At 37.2% G+C, this 21,820-nt stretch overlaps 1 long non-coding RNA gene and 1 gene segment (V, D, J or C); both read right to left on the minus strand.

Moving 5' to 3' along the window:
• Nucleotides 1–9,601: 9,601 nt before the first annotated feature.
• On the minus strand, nt 9,602–10,170 carry LOC131350596 (T cell receptor alpha variable 12-3-like). The segment is given in 2 exon segments: nt 9,602–9,966; nt 10,131–10,170. Coding segments are annotated over 2 exon segments (405 nt in total).
• Nucleotides 10,171–14,706: 4,536 nt separating this feature from the next.
• On the minus strand, nt 14,707–21,571 carry LOC131350591 (uncharacterized). Its single transcript, XR_009204279.1, has 2 exons — nt 21,322–21,571; nt 14,707–16,614 (listed from the first exon to the last, which is right to left on the minus strand). It is a non-coding gene; the product is annotated as an uncharacterized LOC131350591 (long non-coding RNA).
• Nucleotides 21,572–21,820: the final 249 nt, after the last annotated feature.

Genomic DNA, 21,820 nt, shown 5'->3' on the forward strand with positions numbered 1-21,820 from the left:
TTCTGGTTCTGTTTGAGGTTTTTGTCGATACCAGTGGAGATAGTAAGCTGAATCATCATATGTGCAGGTCAGTGTGATGTTGCTGCCTTCACTTGAAGATATCATGGTTTGTTCTGGTGTAATGCTGCTGTCAACAGCACCTGCTATAAAACATTACAACAACATAAACATTTCTACTTTCATTGTGTAAGTTAATTAATCATGTTTAGGTATCAGCTCATTTCCAGCATTCACCTAAAGTTTGTGTATAATATAAATGACTTACCGATGTTTTTAACAACTATGAAAATAAAGAAGAGTAACATGACTGTTGTGTCTCTCTTGCAGTAGGTATAAATGGCAGGATCTCTGTGAAACTTTCTAAACTGTATCTTACCACATCTAGCTCCACCCACTTTTACTCAGTAATAATATTTTGTCAGTTCTGGCATTATATGTGCTAAATCCATTGTTTAAACAACAAGCAGTGAATGTTCATAATATATTTTATTGCTTGTTTAAGTCTGTTTAGATTTGATAGATTTAGTGATAATATTAAGCAGTTCACTAGAATGAGAATCTCTTTACTAATTGTTTGCATATTGTTTCTGTAGTATAGTAACTGCATTCAATCATATATTCAGATTAATTTTATATATTCTGTAATGCTACATGCTACACAGTGTCATTAATGCCATAGTTATCTGTTTGTGTCTAAAGCCAAATGTCAGTATCTACCCTGAATGAGCCTCCCTAACACACCCATATAAAATGATTCACTATGCTGGTGTAAACAAATACTTGACAAAATGAGTCCCATTTGTTTCTGAAGGTATGAACACCATCTAAATTTGAACAAGTCTTACATCCTCTGTGATAAACAGACTAGCATTAATGTGCTCCTTAATCTCTATCACTAGTGAACCTTTGGGTACCTGCTACACGTTCTTTTTTTTTTTTTTTTTTTTACAGTGAATCTTTTTTGGCATACGTTTATGCTGGTATTTTTTATTATGTGCACATTTTAGAGGCATGCAATACGACAATTCACTGCAGACTTTGGTCCAAGTAAAAGCATGTCTCTTTTGTTCAGTTTGATGAAGGTCCTGCTGTGCTGTTTAGCTGTGACATGAAGTCGTGTGAAGTCACCAGATTACGTCTACAACCCGATAGCAAGCAGTTGGCTAAGTTCTGAATCATCTATATTTTGTTATAATTTGCATAAAATAATACACACACTAGTGAGCTACAGCAGCTAGTTAGTCAAGTAGATAAGTAGCACCTTGACATAGCTTCAGCATCCCTGCTTTGATTCTGAGCCACAGATTACTCACTATGTGGAGTTTTGGATGTTCTCTCCATGGCCACAAGACATGCCAATAGCTGATATATCTAGATTGCCCCTAGGTGTGAATGAGTGTTTTAGCATGGTGTCCTGTAAGAGGCTTCAATCCAAGGACCCACCCTACTCCCAGCATTCCTGGGATAGGCTCAAGGTTGGAGCTTTGATTTTCAGAGGTTATTTGGTGAAATACACCATGGGATTTGCACCTCCTTGGACCTCTCAAGAAACAAGCTTCCAAATGAGAACCAAGCAGCCGGCACTCCAAGTTTCCATTAGTTTTGTCCCACTCAGTCTATTCCATGTAACATGTTAACAGTATAGGAAGGGCTCATCACTTTTCAGTTGACGACTATTGTAATAATTTCACTAACTCCATTCGTTTGGAAAGGAGACATCAACAAGCAGTGTTCTTGGGGATGTGCCCAAAGAACAGAAAGGAATGAAAGGAAGCCAATATTAAGTGGCAGGAACTTGGTTCATTTCATGAAAATAGTCAACATTAACTAAATACAAATTAATTTCTTTTCATTAAGTAGCACTGGTTTCAGTAGAAATAAAAATACTTACACAAATAGTGACAATGTGCAAAGCTTCATGTACATGTACATTCTCAGTACTTTTTCCACACCTGTGATATGGTGTATTCCAGTGGTGGGCTGTGCATTTCACACCTAGGCCTTCACTGGTGTCCTTCCTGAATTAATCCACCTCTATACCATCATTATGACGCCACGGCAATAGATACTAATCAACCGTTAAATAGAAAAGTATATATTCTCTGATTATCCAATCAAAGGACGGGAAATTGCTGACATAATCGTATGCCTGCTAGATGGACCCAATGACACCAACTCGAAATCTGATTGGTTAATTTAACAGTTTCATTGCCATTTATTTTAAGCTATGGACGCCTGCACTATTGATTCTGAAGGCCTTAAGGCAGATTTCTTTCACCCTGGCAACACATGATGTCAGCCACTGGCTGAAATATGATTGGATAAATACTCTTATCATAAATATACACTACTGGAAGCAGCGCAACCAAGAGAAAAGCTATGAAGTTTAGAGAATAGACAACTGTGAATAATTTAATACACATTCATGGAAAAATATATTAAATATATTAAAATGCAAGTCAGTGATTCAGATCACTGCTGTTTAGGCCAGCAGAGAAGGCCTTGCTGACACTGATGACCCACCACTGGTGTATTCCCTCCTTATGCCTAGTGTGTCCATGATAGATTCTGGAGCCTTTATTTAGGAAGATCAGTGAATGAACCCATTGTGGAATTCATGTAATGATACACATGTAAATACATATTGTAATTAGTCATATTAACATGTTTGTGTTACAGCCTGGGAATTATGTTCTGTTGGCAAAATTTCCCATCTTCTGTTTAGTTCAGTAAAACATTTTAAAACTTTATCTACTGCCATCTGTACAGAGTGTGTAAGCTCTTCTCTCTGGCAATACAGGTCAATCACAGACATAATTAAACTGAACAAAGTGTGACATTTATTGAATGAGAAATGCAGCATAACCAGTTTTTAGACATCTTTAGGCAGACTGACTGCATTTACTGTCATGGACTGCTGGACAGTTCCCTGTCAGGACACCAGAGGGCGGTCTGGCAGGGTTTAATTTTGTTCCCATGTGTTTTTGTTAACGTTGTATGCACCCTACCGCCCCACCGCTGCACACCTGTTCCTTACTTTTCAATGACTTTATCAGTACCTACTGCTTCTGATTCAGTATCTTCTGCTCGGCCACTGATACAGTACGCATTGATCAGTATAAGTGTGTAGTATAAATACAATATTGATATTCTTCATCTGTCATGTTGACATGGTGACCTGCAACTGCAAATCTGTAACAGTCTGCCAGTTAGAGCACCTGAACTTATTTTAATGATATTTATGGCTTTTGTCTGCATTTTGATGACATTTGGAAGTCCAAGACAATGGAGGCACCAGACAAGTGCTTTTTTTAAATAAAAATACATAAGTATCATCATCATCAAGCACTTTGCATAAAATTTACCTCAGGTTTGATTCCCTGACTCCCCTGTCCTCCACAAAACCTTTAAGAGAACAATGGGGGAAAATGCCATTCGGATATTTTCTGCAAGGTTGACAATGTTACTTTGGGACACCTTTGAAAATATTATTCTCCTTCCCTAGATTATACTACACCTCTTAAATTAGACACTTCTGAATGTTGTGAATCCCCAAACAAGTTGTACAATATTGTGCCTCTTAGAATACATGACAAATCCTAATATGTGTTTGTACATATAAATGAATGAAAATTCATTCGAATTAATCATGGGAAAAACTACAATGCAAAAGTACAATGAATTAAATTTTAAACAGTACACACCAGCAACAAGTGACACAGTGTCTCTTTATTTTATTCTCTTTCTTCAGCTGCATATGTTACCACAAATGTCTTTTGTGTCTGTGGTTAACTGATAAGTTGCTAAAGGAAGTATCTTTGATATTAAACGTTGAACTTCAAATGAATTATTTCATAGGTTTTTGTACAGTCTCTCAGTGACTCTGTATCACTGTGCTGCTACTGTAAGAGCACAGTGATAGAGTGCAGAATCTGAGATCTGCAGATCTTTGATAGTGAGTTCAGTAGAGTCTGGGGATGTTTCTGCATTGAATCGAGAGCCAGAGGGGTTGTACTGATCTGAACTTGCTAACTTTGCACCTTTAAGCAGTAAAAACTGTGGTGCACTGTTAGGATATTGTCTGTACCAATAAAGCCGAATGCTACCACTGCTTGATTCATATGAACATCTCAGAGTAACAGGGTCTGTTTCCTTCCCCACAATGTTGACATCTTTGTCCTTCGGCCAAATTTTATCAGCAAAACTGCCTGTTGTATTGAAAAATGATTAATAAAGATATAATACAAATATCGAAAAATTCTAAAAATGTTTTTTGTGTAACACCAAAAACACTGATATTAAAAATAAATGAATTAATTCTATGAATATTAGTTGATTCCATTAATTAATTGATGAACTGATGAAAATTACCTGTAACTAGAGTGAGAATCAGTGGTATGTATCTCACTATGTACAGTAAGTTGTATAGTTGATCCATTTCTGAACACAGCTCTGTGAGGATTCTGTATAATAGTGCTGTATGTGCTGAACTTTACACGTCTCTAGAAGGACACACCCAGGAAGTGATGCTGTTGGAGCATAATTTTACACAGATCATCACTTCACAGTATCAGTGACAGTGAACTGAGTCACTAATACAACACAGAACTATTCCACTGTTGCTGATCAACCCACTGCATCTGACTTCACCTCTTAAACACATCTTTTGGAGTTAGAGGTCAGGGCTGTGTCTCATGACTCTAACACCAAAAAGACACAATAACTCACAATACTTTAACCTTTGGTACTAACTTTTGAAACAAAGTTCATTTCCAAGCATGAAATGAAGTATTTTTCTACTTTATTTTGAATAGAAATTTTAATAGAAAAGCTATACTTGTTTTCAGGCTGTATAGGTACAGGTGTTTTGTTAGCTGATCATTCTGAACTACTGTATAAGTGCAGCATTTAACTCTTCAAGCTACTGTTATAAACACACATAGCTAATGTTAGCTTGCTAGCTAGCTATTCTCACAGTTTTATTAGAGAACAATCACCTCATAGAATAACCTGATACATTACTGTTACATATGAGATGTTAAAAGGCAATTATAATGTTGCAATATATGCTTGAAGACTACAAGTTATCTAGCAACAAAAACTGAAAATAACAGTCTGTGTCTTGGGGTAAAAACAAAAATCTCACTTAGAAGTTTCCTAAACAGACTTCATATGAAATTTAAAGGAGACTGAGGCGATCACGAATTTGTGTACAATTTATGGAGAAAAAGGAGAAAAAGTGTCCATGATAGATTCTGGAGCCACCGTGACCCTGATCAGGATAAAGTCTTTACTGAAGATTAATGAATGAACCCATTGTGGAATTCAGTTATGTAATGATACACATGTAAATACATATTGTAATTAGTCATATTAACATGTTTGTGTTGTTGCCTGGGAATTATGTTTGTTGGCTAAATTTCCCGTCTTCTGTTTAGGTCAGTAAAACATTTTAAAACTTTATCTATTGCCCTCTGTACAGAGTGTGTAAGCTCTTCTCTCTGGCAGTACAGGTCCATCACAGACATAATTAAACTGATCAAAGTGTGACATTTATTGAATGAGAAATGCAGCATAACTAACCAGGTTTTAGACATCTTTAGGCAGACTGACTGCATTTACTGCTAGATTTGTTAATATGGGTCTTTATCATAATATTTGGGTGTTTTTTGTTTAGTCACAGTAATATCTGATGGATTTTCTCAGCCATCACACATTTAGTACATATACTACTTATATAAACTTAACTATATATGAACTTAACTCATGCATTGGTAAATTGTAGTTTTATTTTATTTGACAGCTGATTTTATCCAAAGTAAGGAATTGTTTACACAGAACACAGTATGAACACAGAACACAGTATGAACACAGAACACAGTATGAACACAGAACACAATATGAACACAGAACACAATATGAACACAGAGCACAGTATGAACACAGAACACAATATGAACACAGAGCACAGTATGAACACAGAACACAGTATGAACACAGAACACAATATGAACACAGAACACAGTATGAACACAGAACACAGTATGAACACAGAACACAGTATGAACACAGAACACAGTATGAACACAGAACACAATATGAACACAGAACACAATATGAACACAGAACACAATATGAACACAGAGCACAGTATGAACACAGAACACAATATGAACACAGAGCACAGTATGAACACAGAGCACAGTATGAACACAGAACACAATATGAACACAGAGCACAGTATGAACACAGAACACAGTATGAACACAGAACACAGTATGAACACAGAACACAGTATGAACACAGAACACAATATGAACACAGAGCACAGTATGAACACAGAACACAGTATGAACACAGAACACAATATGAACACAGAACACAATATGAACACAGAGCACAGTATGAACACAGAACACAATATGAACACAGAACACAATATGAACACAGAACACAGTATGAACACAGAACACAATATGAACACAGAGCACAGTATGAACACAGAACACAGTATGAACACAGAACACAGTATGAACACAGAACACAATATGAACACAGAGCACAGTATGAACACAGAGCACAGTATGAACACAGAACACAGTAGGAACACAGAGCACAGTATGAACACAGAACACAGTATGAACACAGAACACAGTATGAACACAGAGCACAGTATGAACACAGAACACAGTATGAACACAGAACACAGTATGAACACAGAACACAGTATGAACACAGAACACAATATGAACACAGAGCACAGTATGAACACAGTATGAACACAGAACACAATATGAACACAGAACACAATATGAACACAGAGCACAGTATGAACACAGAACACAATATGAACACAGAACACAATATGAACACAGAGCACAGTATGAACACAGAACACAATATGAACACAGAACACAATATGAACACAGAGCACAGTATGAACACAGAACACAGTATGAACACAGAACACAGTATGAACACAGAACACAGTATGAACACAGAACACAGTATGAACACAGAACACAGTATGAACACAGAACACAATATGAACACAGAACACAGTATGAACACAGAACACAGTATGAACACAGAACACAGTATGAACACAGAACACAGTATGAACACAGAACACAGTATGAACACAGAACACAGTATGAACACAGAACACAGTATGAACACAGAGCACAGTATGAACACAGAACACAGTATGAACACAGAACACAGTATGAACACAGAGCACAGTATGAACACAGAACACAGAGCACAGTATGAACACAGAACACAATATGAACACAGAACACAGTATGAACACAGAACACAGTATGAACACAGAACACAATATGAACACAGAACACAGTATGAACACAGAACACAATATGAACACAGAACACAATATGAACACAGAACACAATATGAACACAGAACACAGTATGAACACAGAACACAGTATGAACACAGAGCACAGTATGAACACAGAACACAGAGCACAGTATGAACACAGAACACAGTATGAACACAGAACACAGTATGAACACAGAACACAGCATGAACACAGAACACAGTATGAACACAGAACACAGTATGAACACAGAACACAGTATGAACACAGAACACAGTATGAACACAGAACACAGTATGAACACAGAACACAGCATGAACACAGAACACAGCATGAACACAGAACACAGTATGAACACAGAACACAGTATGAACACAGAACACAGCATGAACACAGAACACAGCATGAACACAGAACACAGTATGAACACAGAACACAGTATGAACACAGAACACAGTATGAACACAGAACACAGTATGAACACAGAACACACAGTATGGAGACTTTGAACATTGATTTCTGGCATAAATTGGCATAAATGTGAGTGTTTACACTGAATAACAAAATTTAAAAATTATGAAACTATTGAATATTATATTTATTTGTACACTCCTTTAAACACCAGACAATAACAAAGCACCAGTTCAAAATAAAATAAACAGTGATTACATTTAAGTTAAATTAAAAATGTAATTTTAAAAATTCCTGTTCTTTTATTTAGTTTCTTTAACCAGGGCTGGGGTTAAGATAATATTTGTGCAGTATGTATGATAGAAGAACACCCACTGTGGGTGGAAGGATCAGGATGGAGTTGGGAGGGTGTAAATACAACCATGAAACTATGTTACTGAACTTTAATACATAAAGTAATAACATCATTTTCATTCAACTTTTGGCCCTCAACAATAGAACAAAAACAAACAAATTAAAAAAAAAATGTTTAGCATTTAACACCTTTTACATGACACTCTTTCTTTCTTTAAGGCCATAGGTTAAAGTAAAATAAAAAAAATCAGTTGAAATGAAAAAAAAGAAGAAAATAAAATCACTATTTCAGTCAAAAATCATTTCAGTCCTCCTGATGTTCTCTCGTATACTTTCCTGAAGAACAAATCTTTCCCAGTAGTCCCTGATTACCAATTAAGTAAGCATGAAAGTCTCAGCTGCCGTGATTGCTTCCATCAAACAGCACAATAAGGTATGTCTTCCCGTGCTTTCAGAGCTAAGTCGACCGAATGTGGCGCTATCACAGCGTTAACAATTGCTTCAGTCTTCGTACGAGACTTCATAACAACCTAAAAATGCAAATAAAAGTTCACAGACAAAAAGAGGTTTGATTCATCAAAAAGAGTATTTAAACTTTGTATATTTATAAAGGATTTTTTCTCTGTAATACTGTAATACATTATATGTCTGCTTGTGGTGGTGAGCATGCTGTTGTTCACTGCAACAAACTCAAAATATTCAGTACTGCCTTCCACAATATAACCTTATTTGAGTATCTGACATTGAAGGTGGTTGGTCTAACACCACTCATTATAATTCTAATCTATTGACCACCTTAGTGAACACAACATCTTCAACAGTAATACAACCTGATGACTTCAATATCCATGTAGACACGGATTCTGCTAAAACCGAGGAACTTATGTCAATACTGGAAAACTTTAACCTTATGCAATATGTAAACTTACCCACCCACTCTCATGATCACACACTTGACCTAAACTATTCATTTGGGTTAAGCTGGGTATCTCTGACCATAAGCTCATGGACAAGGGATATGTTTCTCTTCTCTATTTATGCTTTTTCTATTCTTGACTCTGCTAAATTTTCCCACCCTTCTGAGATTCTGTCCAGCTATAACCTTGCCATTTCTCAAGCTTTAGAAGGACATGTTCCCACCAGTATAAGTATATATATATATATATACTTATACACCAGTATAAGTCTGGTTCCCTCTTCCTGCACCTCCCTGGTTCACTCCTGAGCTTCAGAAAATGAAAGTGATTGAGTGACCCCTTGAGAGTCTATATATGAAAACCAGCCTAGCTGAACGCTCTAGGTTACTGTCTGTGCAATGGCTTTCTGTATCCTCTGATAGAACTTATAGATCTCTGACCAGGAAAAAAAATAATAATAATATTAGTCTCCTAATAATCCAACATTTGTCAAAACAAATTTATGAATTTTGTATGAATTGAAAAAGAGACAGAATTCCCCTAATGCCACGTAAATTCAAAATCATCAGTAGAACTACTTTCAATATAACAAAACTGTGTGAAGGTTTTTGTACAGTACAGCTGGATTTCCTGTCACTGTGGGCCTCAGAGCACAGTAGTATAGTGCAGAGTCTGATACAGCAGCAGAGGAGATGATCAGATCCACTTGGTTTTTATTTTTATCAATTTCAGCAGACAGACGTGGTGGAATGGATTCACTTTTATCTCCATTTGGAGTGATGTAAAGAAGGAACTCAGACTTAGATTTTGGATATTGTCTGTACCATTGCAGGTTGGTGTTTGCTGCAACAACTGTTTCATATTTGCAGGACAGAGTAACATTATCACCTTCATCTACAACTTCATGAGTGAAAAGCGGCTTTATGGAATCTCCCATGGAGTCACCTGTCATAGAGAAGACATCATAATGTTTTTAAACTTTACACAATCAAGTCAGAATTACATAAATCACACCTACAGTCTGATGCTTCATAACACCACAAAAAGTAATTATTTAGTAATTCAACAATGAATATTTCTGCAATAACAAAATGTCAGTGTTAACTCACCTAGTGAAAGCCAAAGACACATGAATATAACAGTGAACATGATGAATAGTTTTAGCTGAATGAAAATATTCTTTCTTTGCTCTATGTGATCATTATGATGGTTCATGAAGCTCCACCCCACAGCATCACATGACAGTGTCACTAATGTTACTGATTCAGCCTCGAAGGAGGAACCGGTCCTAAGCACACAGTAAACAAATACTGACAGCATAGAATTTTTTAATAATGAAAACATTCAATCTATTCTATAAACATTAATTAATAATTAAATTACTATATATTGTGTTTGTAAATTTAAAATATATACTGTACATTGGGGCATTGTTTGTGTGCTTATTTGTTTGTTTGTTGTGATAAACCTGTTGTTATAAATAGGACAGTTTGGAGGGTATTTCACTGAGGTGATGAACAAACCAGCCTCTTTTCTTTCTCTTGTCATTTGACTCATTTGAACATAATTAATATAGCCATCTGCTTAATAAAGCCAGGATATAAAAGTAGTTTATCAATCAACATCAACATCTCTGGGGTATGTGAGCAGGAACCTAGTCCTTTGCCCACAATAAGCTAACTGACTACGCCATCTTGTGGAGAAAGGAGAATGACTATACCACAACAAGGTTTTGTTTGTTTGTTTGTTTTCTCTACTTCTTTACCACTTTGCCCCAATTTGTACTGATGAATTCTGATAAAACATGTACAAAGTGGGTGATTTCTTAAATTCATTTTCCTGGTAAGGCTCAGCTGAAGTAAAAGAAACTGCACAGGATGCTGAATGTGGATGTGAATTCCGTGAATGTAGTGATGATAGAAGAGGCGAGGTTTAGTCTCCTGTCTCTGCAGAAAACTGACAAACTGATGGGATTTTATGGTGGACTATCATTGTGCTTAGTAAAAAAGGTGTAGTATTTCCTACACTGTTCACCCGATTTGAATGAAAAACTCTTAAATTAAAGGTGAAAGTATACACTTTAATCTCATTTTCACTCATATTTGGTTGTTTATTTCATAGAACATTTTCTAAGGCATTTCACTAAAGTGAGAAGAAAATCTTCTGCTGGTCTTGGTCATACTATCAAAGATGCCAGAAAGCCATTAAGCCTCACAGGAGAGAGGTGTTTGGTATGTGTGCATGACATTTGCTGATTTGAATGAAGGTTGGTTTTCACTTGGTGTGTGTTTGGTAAACTGAGTGTTTTATTTGCTTTAGGTGTCTTACCTCCTCCCTGTGGCTTTCATATACATTTAGATTTACTTTTATCAATACCACTGTAATCAGCTAATCTTTATGGACATGACTGTAGGTGTTAATCATGAATACACTATATGGCCAAAAATATAAAGATGCCTAAATTGACCCCCATATCTGAAATAGGAGGCCATGACTTTGCAATAGGATGTTCAACAAGCACATGTGGGTTCCTTGGTCAGATGTCCACATACTTGTGGCCATGCAGTGTACCTACATGTACCTCGGTGTTGACAGGTTGGGATGTGAAGTACACATGGATAATTTCTATGTGGTGTTCTCCTTGAGTCCTGTGTGTGTTTTCTCCAGGTTATCCAGTTCCCTGTCACATTCTAAAAACATCAGTAAGTGGATTGGAGATTCAAACAGAATATCATCTAGACAGAAAAAGATCTGCAGAGGAACAGAAACTTTCTCCAACAATTCTCTCAGTTAAACGAACATTCTTACTATACCCATATTTCACTGACAACCAGAAACTCATATAGATTTAATTTGTGTTCATCTAATAGTTATGTTTATCTACTTAAAGATGCTCAGTGTGACTACATTAAACAGTTTATTCTGAGTGACTGAATGAGCAGAATGTGTTATACACTCAATAAATGCAGAGCAGTGAGACTATTTTCTTTAATATCAGTTCATTAGAAAACTATGTTATATCTTGAATTATATCCTGATCACACTCCCACACCTGTCAATATACACCTACATTCATTCATCTTCAATAACTGCTTTATCCTGGTCAGGGTTGCAGTGGATCTAGAAGGCCACACCCAGGAAGTGATGCTGTTGGAGCATAATTTTACACAGATCATCACTTCACAGTATCAGTGACAGTGAACTGAGTCACTAATACAACACAGAACTATTCCACTGTTGCTGATCAAACCACTGCATCTGACTTCACCTCTTAAACATATCTTTTGGAGTTAGAAGTCAGGGCTGTGTCTCCAAAGGACACAATAACTCACAATACTTTACCCTTTGATACTTGAACTTTTGAAAATAAGTACATTTCCAAGTATGTATTTTACTTCATTTAAATAGAAAAGCTATACTTGTATTCAGGCTGTATAGGTAACAAGAGGTTTTGTGTTTTTGTTAGCTGATAATTCTGAACTACTGTATGAGTGCAGCATTTGACTCTGCAAGCTACTATTATAAACAGACATAGCTAATGTTAGCTTGCTAGCTAGCTATTGTTACGGTTACATCAGAGAACAAACAACTCCTGAAATAACTTAATATATAACTTTTACTGTTACATGTGACAGGTTACAAATGACAGTTGCAACATATACCTTGAGGAATTCAAGCTAGCTAGAAAGAAATACTGAATGGATCATTAACTTAGGGAACAATCTCACTTAGAAGTTTCCTAAACAGACTTGCTTTCTTTTACAGGTTCCACAGATGCAGGATTTCTATGGGGAACAGACACATTCCCAAAACCCACAGCAATTAAGTGCTGAAGTATTTCAATTAATGTCAAAAGCACACTGGGAAATCAAATTAGGAGACATTCTTTATTGTTCAAGACTCAAGACCAAAGTAAACCTGCAAAGAAACATATGTTGAACACATCAGATCTCAAGCACAATAAAGAAAGAAATAACTGTTCATTGAATAATAAACATTTAATATCATTATTCCTGAAATGATGAAATGGGGTATTTCTGGCATGTGAACTTTACACTGTCATTTTCTAAGCTACCTAAAGTCAGTGAGCTAAATGCTGCTACCGCTGGCTATGAGAACTTGTGATTTAGTGAGATATTTTTGGCTGAAGATCTTTCTGTCTGCTCAAAGGGTTTAGAGCAGAGAAGTCTTTTCTGTTCAGCATGGGCTTGTGTTTTAATTAGTTTGCTAACTTGTGCTGTCAGCTCTTGACTGATCACAAATAACATGTAACACCAACACTAACAGACAGAAGGAGCACACAGCTGCCTGAGAAAGCTGACTGGCTAATATCAGTGCTGGATCAAGTGCTATTTTATAAACTGCTAAATAATGAAGAGTGAAGTCTTCAGGTCACTAGTGTTACATTAAAACTCAGTATCTTAAATTATTTAATACATATTGTTAATACATATATTGTTTATATGTTTATATATATATATATATATATATATATATATATATATATATATATATATATATATATATATATATATATATTTATAAAAGCATTTATCAAAAGTTTGTGTATAATATAAATGACTTACCAATGTTTTTAACAACTATGAAAATAAAGAAGAGTAACATGACTGTTGTGTCTCTCTTGCAGTAGGTATAAATGACAGGATCTCTGTGAAACTTTCTAAACTGTATCTTACCACATCTAGCTCCACCCACTTTTACTTACTCATAGTCATGTCAGCGCTGGTATCATATATGCTAAATTCTTTGTTTAAACAACAAGCAGTGAATGTTCATAATATATTTTATTGCTTGTTTAAATTTGTTGAGGCTAAATTTAGATATGTTTAGTGATAATATTTAGCTGTTTGCTAGCATGACAGCTTCTTTACTAATTGTTTGCATTTTGTGTCTGTAGTATAATAACTGCATTCAATCATATATTCAAATTAATATCAGAGGTTATTTGGTTGAATAAAGCATGGATCTTGAACCTCTTGAGAAACAAGCAGCCAGCCCTATAAGTTTTCATTAGTTTTATCCCACCCAGTCTATTCCACTTAAAATCAGGGTTTTGAACCCAGGACCTCTCACACCCTAAGTAACAAGCCACGACATCCTTCTCTCGCTTGCTGTATGCAGACGGATGGTCACTGTACTCTGCAACTGTACGGCCATCCTGTTTGTATGGACTTGGGTCTGATCAAAAGGTTACACAAAGTCAAGTTAACAATAAAGCAAGGGCTCTTGTAGGATTTTAACCTTTCTGCAACCCTCAAGAACCCAGCAGCCAAGTGTGAACCAAGTAAGCAGCTCTTGGCATTGGGCCAAATACATCATGAATCTTGGTTAACATGATAAGCAAAATCCAAGTCTTGCAGAACAAAGAGTTAATGGGAAAGCATAGGCTCATACAGGATTTGAACCCAGGACGTCTTGCACAAAAAGGATGAATCATTCCATCAAACCAACAAGCCAGAATGCTTTTTACTGGGTTGTCAAGCACTGATGCTATTGTACCGTACCATGCAAATGCACGTCTTCCTGTTCTATGGGCCTGTGCAAAACTTTTCAGTTGACTACTATTGCAAGTCCAAAATGCTGGAAAGGAGACATCATCAAGTAGTGTTCTTGGGTATGTGCCCAAAGAACACAAAAAAATGAAAGGTATTAAGTTGCAGGAACTTTATTTAACTTTACGTTTATTTCATGTAAATAGTCAACATTAACTAAGTACAAGTTGGTTTCTTTTCATCAAGTAGCACTGGTTCCAGTAGCCAACATAAAAAAATGCTTACACATGATTTGTGTTAGTGTCCATGTGCTTGATTCCGTTGCTATGGTGTGTTCCCTCTTTGTGCCTAGTGTGTCCATGATAGGGAGCCACCGTGACCCTGATCAGGATAAAGACTTTACTGAAGATTAATGAATGAACCCATTGTGGAATTAAGTTATGTAATGATACCAGTGGTGGACTGTGCATTTCAGACCTAGGCCTTCACTGGTGACCTTCCTGAATTAATCCACCTCTATACCATCATTATGACGCCACCATGGGCGTTGCTAGGCCATTTTCTACTCAGCCCTCTACAATTCTCTATAAATTGTACACAAATTGGTGATCGCCTCGGTCCCCTCAAAATTTCATATGAAAACGGCAGCAGACTTCGGCTCCTCCCCGTCTTTCAGCGCGTTCTTCAATCCACAGACTGCTGCGTCGCAAAGCAAGGATCAGAGGACAAGTGTGTGTGTGTGATCAGGAAGACTCGTATTTGGCTTGTTCAGTACTGTGTTATACATATCTATGCAATACAGTGGAATGCTGCAATAAGTTTACCATCTTAACCTGTTAGTCAAACCTTTATTTTATTTTATTTTTTTATTTTATTTTATTTCTATTATACCCTCACTGGGGGCTGAGCCCCCCTTAAATGAAAATTCTAGAATCGTCCCTGGATGCTATGGCAATAGATAATAATCAACCGTTAAATAGCAAAGTAATAAAGAAATTAGGCTACAGTATTTCACACCTCACAAGGAATAGTCAATTTTTTTACGGTTACATTTCTCAAAAAAGACATTCTTGATGACATATGCAGCAAAGAGCAATCTCCTGAGGACGCAGCATCCGGAATGGGACACAGCGAATATAGAAACAATGTTTATGTGCAGTTCGCTGCCTCTCTGACTACTCCAATTATCCAATCAAAGGACGGGAAATTGCTGACGTAATCGTATGCCTGCTAGATGGCCCCAGTGATGTAACAGTTTCATTGCCACTTATTTTAAGCTACGGGCGCCTGCACTATTGATTCTGAAGGCCTTAAGGCAGATTTCTTTCACCCTGGCAACACATGATATCAGCTACTGGCTGAAATATAATTGGATAAATACTCTTATCATAAATATACACTACTGGAAGCAGCGCAACCAAGAGCAAAGCTATGAAATGTAGAGAATAGACTATGGAGAATAATTTAATACACATTCATGGAAAAATATTTTAATTATATTAAAATGCAAGTCAGTGATTCGGATCACTGCTGTTTAGGCCAGCAGAGAAGGCCTTGCTGGCCCTGACAGCACACCACTGAATGATAGATATATTTTTTATATAATTAAAAAATAAAAAATTATTAAATTAAATTATTAAACTATTTTATCCCTATTTTATTTTATGCCAAATGAGCAAGCCTGTGGTGACGGTGGCAAGGAAAAACTCCCTGAGATGATATAAGGAAGAAACCTTGAGAAGAACTAGGCTCAGAAGGGAACCCATCCTCATTTGGGTGACACTGGACAGTAAATAATGTAACTGTAGCTGATTAATGTCCTTTTTACAACAGCAATAAATGGCTCATGGGGAACTATTAGGTCACTGTAGTTTCTGAGGTCATTAAAGACACTAATTCCTTGCTGTCTCAAGCTGACAGATGTAATGGCAGATCTGTGATGGTGTGAAAGTCCCCAAGTGGCTCTGTCCATGGCTGTCTCCTGGGTCAGGCTGTCCACACAGATCCATCCACAGCATCAGTGAGCACCACCAAGCGACAAGACTCTGACCAGGGGTAGAGGCAGTGGTCACACAGGAAGCTGGAAAATAGGATATTAAGATATTAAGATTAATAAGATATTAAGTATGCTTCTGATCATGTGATGTTTAAAGACTCCGGCAAGACTAGCTATGACAGCATAACTAAAAGGGAGAGCCTGAAGGTGACAGACATGAAGGCTTCCCGGGACATAAAGCATCCAACCACTTCACAGTCAGCAAACCTGAGCGACTGACCTTCCAGATCTGCTCCTTAACTTAAGAAAACTATACATTAAAAGCTTGACTAAACAAATGCATCTTCAGCCTAGACTTAAACATTGAGACTGTGTCTGAATCCTGAACACTAATTGGAAGGCTGTTCCATAACTGTGTGGTTTCTACTTGAGGTACTACCAAATAACCTGCACCCTTTGAACAGAGTAGGCGTGTCGGATCATAAAAGACTAAAGATCGCTCAGGTACTGTGGCGGGAGAACATTTAGTGCTTTATAGGTCAGTGACAGTATTTTATAATCAATGCGAAATCTGACTGGGTGCCAATGTAGTGTGGCTAAGATAGGAGTGATGTGTTCATATCTTCTGGTTCTAGTTAGGACTCTAGCTGCTGTGTTCTGGACTAACTGGAGCTAATTTATGCTCCTACTGGTACATCCAGACAGTAAGACATTACAATAATCCTATTGTAAGGACTCGTCTGAGACCGGAATGTTCGAATCCATGTGCAGATCTTTACTGATAAATCCACATGCAGAAATCGGAAACCATAAAGCGAGGCACAAGTCAAAAACCGGAAAGCAAACACTAGAAACCAAAACAGAAACTCGTAGTCAGATAATAACAGGCAAGGTTCATAGCAATATCAAGGTAGTAATTCAACAAAGGCTTGGTACATCTCGAGGGAATGATACTTTGCGTGTAATAAAGGGTGTGTGCTGCTTAAATGCCCAAGCAGACCCGGAATTGAGTTTGTGTGTGTTAATACTCGGGTGTTCTGGATCTGGGCATGCTGTTACACCAACCTAGAGGTAACAAAAGCACTAAATAGCAACTAGTTTTTCTGCATCATGAAGTGAAAATAAATAAAACATTACAACTTAATCCCTATATTGCATGAGTTTAATACTGTTGCATGAAGTCAAACACATTAAATGATGTGCTTGGCCACGGAATTTCTCTCAGAAGCAGATTAAAACAAGCAACAAAGAAAGTAAACGTGTGGAATTCATATTTAACTTGGTGTGAGGTTTTATTGCGTGTGATGGAAGCGTGAAGAGCGCGTTGCCCTGCAGGCAGCTGAACACGGAGCGCGAGCCTCCATCAGGATACGTTTAAAAAAAATCTTAAGATTCTACAAATGCGCCCTTCTTCTACTTACGCACTCGTTTTGAGTGAAATGGATAAAACATATTGTGCCTAAAAGCTATTTCAAGCCATTGTTATAATATTATAGCAATATGTAAAAATTTGTTTATGGATTGGTCAAATGGCTCTAACATTTTTATGGCTCAGTTATTAATAGTTTTTACATCATACGCGTTTGATCGTTACTGTAGCACTTATATATTATCTTATGTCACGTTTATATATTCTCTAAAACACTTCTAAATATGAAATATATCTATCTATCTGAACATGGTCTCTGTTTAATAATCACTGCAGCATCTCCCTCCCGCAGCCCGCTGCTATGTACAGTACTGTAAACTCATGCGCTCTGAATCTTACTTCCCACATTCATCTGAGTTTATGTAGCGCAGTTCTTTGACATTAAATGGCATATAAAAAAGCTTTACAGGAGCCTCCGCCTACTACAGTAGTTCTGATATACTATCTGATTTAATATTGTTTGTTTATTGTTTCACAGCTTAAATATACATTAATATACATAGACAGCAGGATGTTTGTTAGTGGATTAAATTAGGGGAAGTTTTAGGATGTTTTTGAGGCGATCTCTTCGCCTTTCTTCCCCAAAGAGGTGCTAAATGTAATTTACATGTAAAAACCGGTTCGAGCGGTGTTCAGACTATCTGAGAGATCCTCCCCCACACTGACTTTTAGGGTTGGGGAGGGTTTACTCTTATGAGTTAGATTGTCAGAACACGGTGCCGAATTCGGGGATAAAACTGTACAATAACTCACCTTTGTATGTCACAATCTAATCTTTAGTTAGTTTAATCGGTTTAATACTTTCTAACCAAAATGATGAGCAAGCTGAAGAGTCTGCATAATGTTTATTTTTTATTTAATGCAATCAGACCACATTTTTATTATTTTAAGGTTTTTATTGAGTGATTACATTGGGCGGCGGTTTCTTTTATGATAGCTTCCTCGAAGAAAGACCGGTCCATTATCCCTTCAAATATTGCAATCGCTCCTGGTCCATGTCTGGATATCGCCCCCCAAACAGTGCTTAATTTGTAAATGAATAATTTCCGGAACAAAACCAGCAGTGTCTCGCCGCTGTGACCGACACCAACCACACAACTTCAGTTTTCCCGGAACATGACGTCACTAACCGGTGGTAGCGCAATTATAAACATTAATCCGTTGCTGAATGGTCTCGTGTATTATTCTGTTCCATATTGATCATATATTTCAGATGATATGTGTTCCTAAATACTGACGCCCGCTACATTAGAATGTATATATGCCCCAAGTTGAAGCCATTTAACTCTTTGCCAGGGGCGATTCTAGGATTTTCATTTAAGGGGGTCTCAGCCCCCAATGAGGGTAAATAGTAAAAATAAATAAATTAATTAATTAAAATAAAGGTTTGACTAACAGGGTAGGATGGTAAACATTTGAGTACTGAACAAGCCAAATACGAGTCTTCCTGATCACACCCACACCCACACCCACCCACACCCACACACACACGTCCTCTGATCCTCGCTCTGTGACGCCGTGGTCTGAGGATTGAAGAACGCGCTGAAAGACGGGGAGGAGCCAAAGTCTGTTTTTATGTAAAATTTAAAGGGGATTGGGGAGATCACCATCCTACCCTGTTAGTCAAACCTTTATTTTAATTAATTAATTATTATATTTTTACTATTATACCCACATTGGGGGTTGAGCCCCCTTAAATGAAAATCCTAGAATCGTTCCTGGTGTAGAGTTTATGGAGAATGGCAGAATTTTAGGAGGGCTGAGTAGAAATGTTAGGGGGGTTAAAGCCCACCTTAACATGGCCTGCCGTCGTCCATGCTGCTACCATATGCTTTCTGCTATCTGCTACCATATGCTTTCTGCTATCTGCTACCATATGCGATTTAGTAGGACTGTGCTCAGTATCATTTATCTGATCAGTGGAGGTTTCTGTCTCCGTGTAACTCGCTTTGCTTCTGTCTCCCACTATCTTGATAAAAGGTGTGCAGTTCCATCTTCTCAGGATCTCTTTTGATCAGGCACACCATCAGCTTTTCTCATGGATTTTAAAAAATTAAAAAATATGTTTGACGGTCTCTTTGACATTTTTAAAATATCATATTTATTTAGGTAGATCAATAAACCATTCTTTTTTCCGCTGCTCTCTGCGCGCGAAACAATAATCACCAACCAATGAGAGTAACTGTAACGAGTAAAGTTTCACTTTTATGCGTATTCTCATATGCATTAAGTCGTTTTATTAATACCTTAATTTCACTATACACAAATAGGCCTAATATATTATTCATCACTCTAAACACGTTAATGTAAATAATGACATTATTCTCAAAATATCACAAATTTAATCCCGTATTGCTACGAATCTCGTGATTTTTACGTTATTCTCATAGTGTTAACTTTCTTTGCGAAATATTACTACTTTGTCACAATTTTATTTAGTTTGACTTTTTTTCTGGAATAACTACCAGTTAAATTTTGCATTATAATGACTTTAATCTGAAGAGGTTTTCCATTTTAATTTTTATCTTTGCACAGGCATCTTTAAAGTTGAACAAAAACAAGTTATGTGCAAATGGCAGGACAACACCAGCGCAATTAAGTATTTACAAAGCACATAAAATACTTCGCAGCTTTACACTCACACAGTCACGGGTAAATTTATATATATTCATTTAAAATGTAAATATTATTATATATGTATTAAAGTATTAAAATATATATATATAAGAACTGCATTATACTGTATAATGTGCTCAGGCCAGAGTTGTACCATGTGCCACCTGGTGGAAATTCGGTGAAGTACAACACATGCATTTAAATACCAAAGCGCCGACTCGCAGGATCTCGCGGCACACTGCGGGCGGAATCGCGGCATACCGTGGGAAAAAGCGCGCATTTTTAAATGCCACATCTGTAGCTGCATGTGCTCCAAGTACAAGCACCTCTGTCTTGTCAGAGTTGAGCAGGAGGACGTTAGTGTTGCACAAGGTTCTGCTGCATATAGATGGTGTGTGCTTTTATACAGTGGTTTTACTCCTAGTTAGTTTTGCTACAGTACTAAATAGAAATTTAGGATTGTTTTTGTTATCGTCGATTAGGGCAGAGAGATATGCTGATCTAGCTGTACTAGAAAGATACTTGTTGGGTCCTGTGTTACTACATTCAGACACAGCTGCCGGGTGCCACACGTGTTTAGGTCTAAACCACACACACACGCACACACACACGATCACATCTCGATCCACACCCCGCTCCAACGATCCACTGATATTAATATCAGTTAGCATGTGAGCGTTAGTTATATGCTAATAACTTTAAAGTATATGGTAATATCGTGCACGTTTCCATGGAAACTGGACTACCTTTGTCACAGAGCAGTCCTCCCCAGTTGGTGTCGCAGAGACACTGCCACGGTTCCTCACAGGTACCATGCACACAGCCGGGGTATGGGATACACTGATTGCAGTACTCCCCCTGCCACCCATACGAACACCTTCACACACACACACACACACACACACACACACACACACACACACACACACGGTGCTTATGGTTAGACAAGATAACCGAATATCTCTGTAAAAATTTGCACACCAGGAATAATTTAAAGGCTGTGGATATTTGGCTAGCTATCACATAACAGTTTAGTACGAGATAGAAGTGCAGTGAAGGTGGAAATGAGACAGAACTATCAGGAACGTCAACATGTCGCTCCATACAACCAGAGTTAAACTGTAGCTAGACCTAGCATCAAGTGCTAGGAAAAAAAAAATCCTTCATAATGAATAAATCAACATTCAGTGGCATTTATGAGCCAGGTGTTTTAACATTATGCTATTTTCCAGGTTAGCATTTAAC

This window comes from Hemibagrus wyckioides, unplaced genomic scaffold (assembly GCF_019097595.1).
Source record: "Hemibagrus wyckioides isolate EC202008001 unplaced genomic scaffold, SWU_Hwy_1.0 Contig5, whole genome shotgun sequence".
In the NCBI taxonomy this organism is placed as follows: domain Eukaryota; kingdom Metazoa; phylum Chordata; class Actinopteri; order Siluriformes; family Bagridae; genus Hemibagrus; species Hemibagrus wyckioides.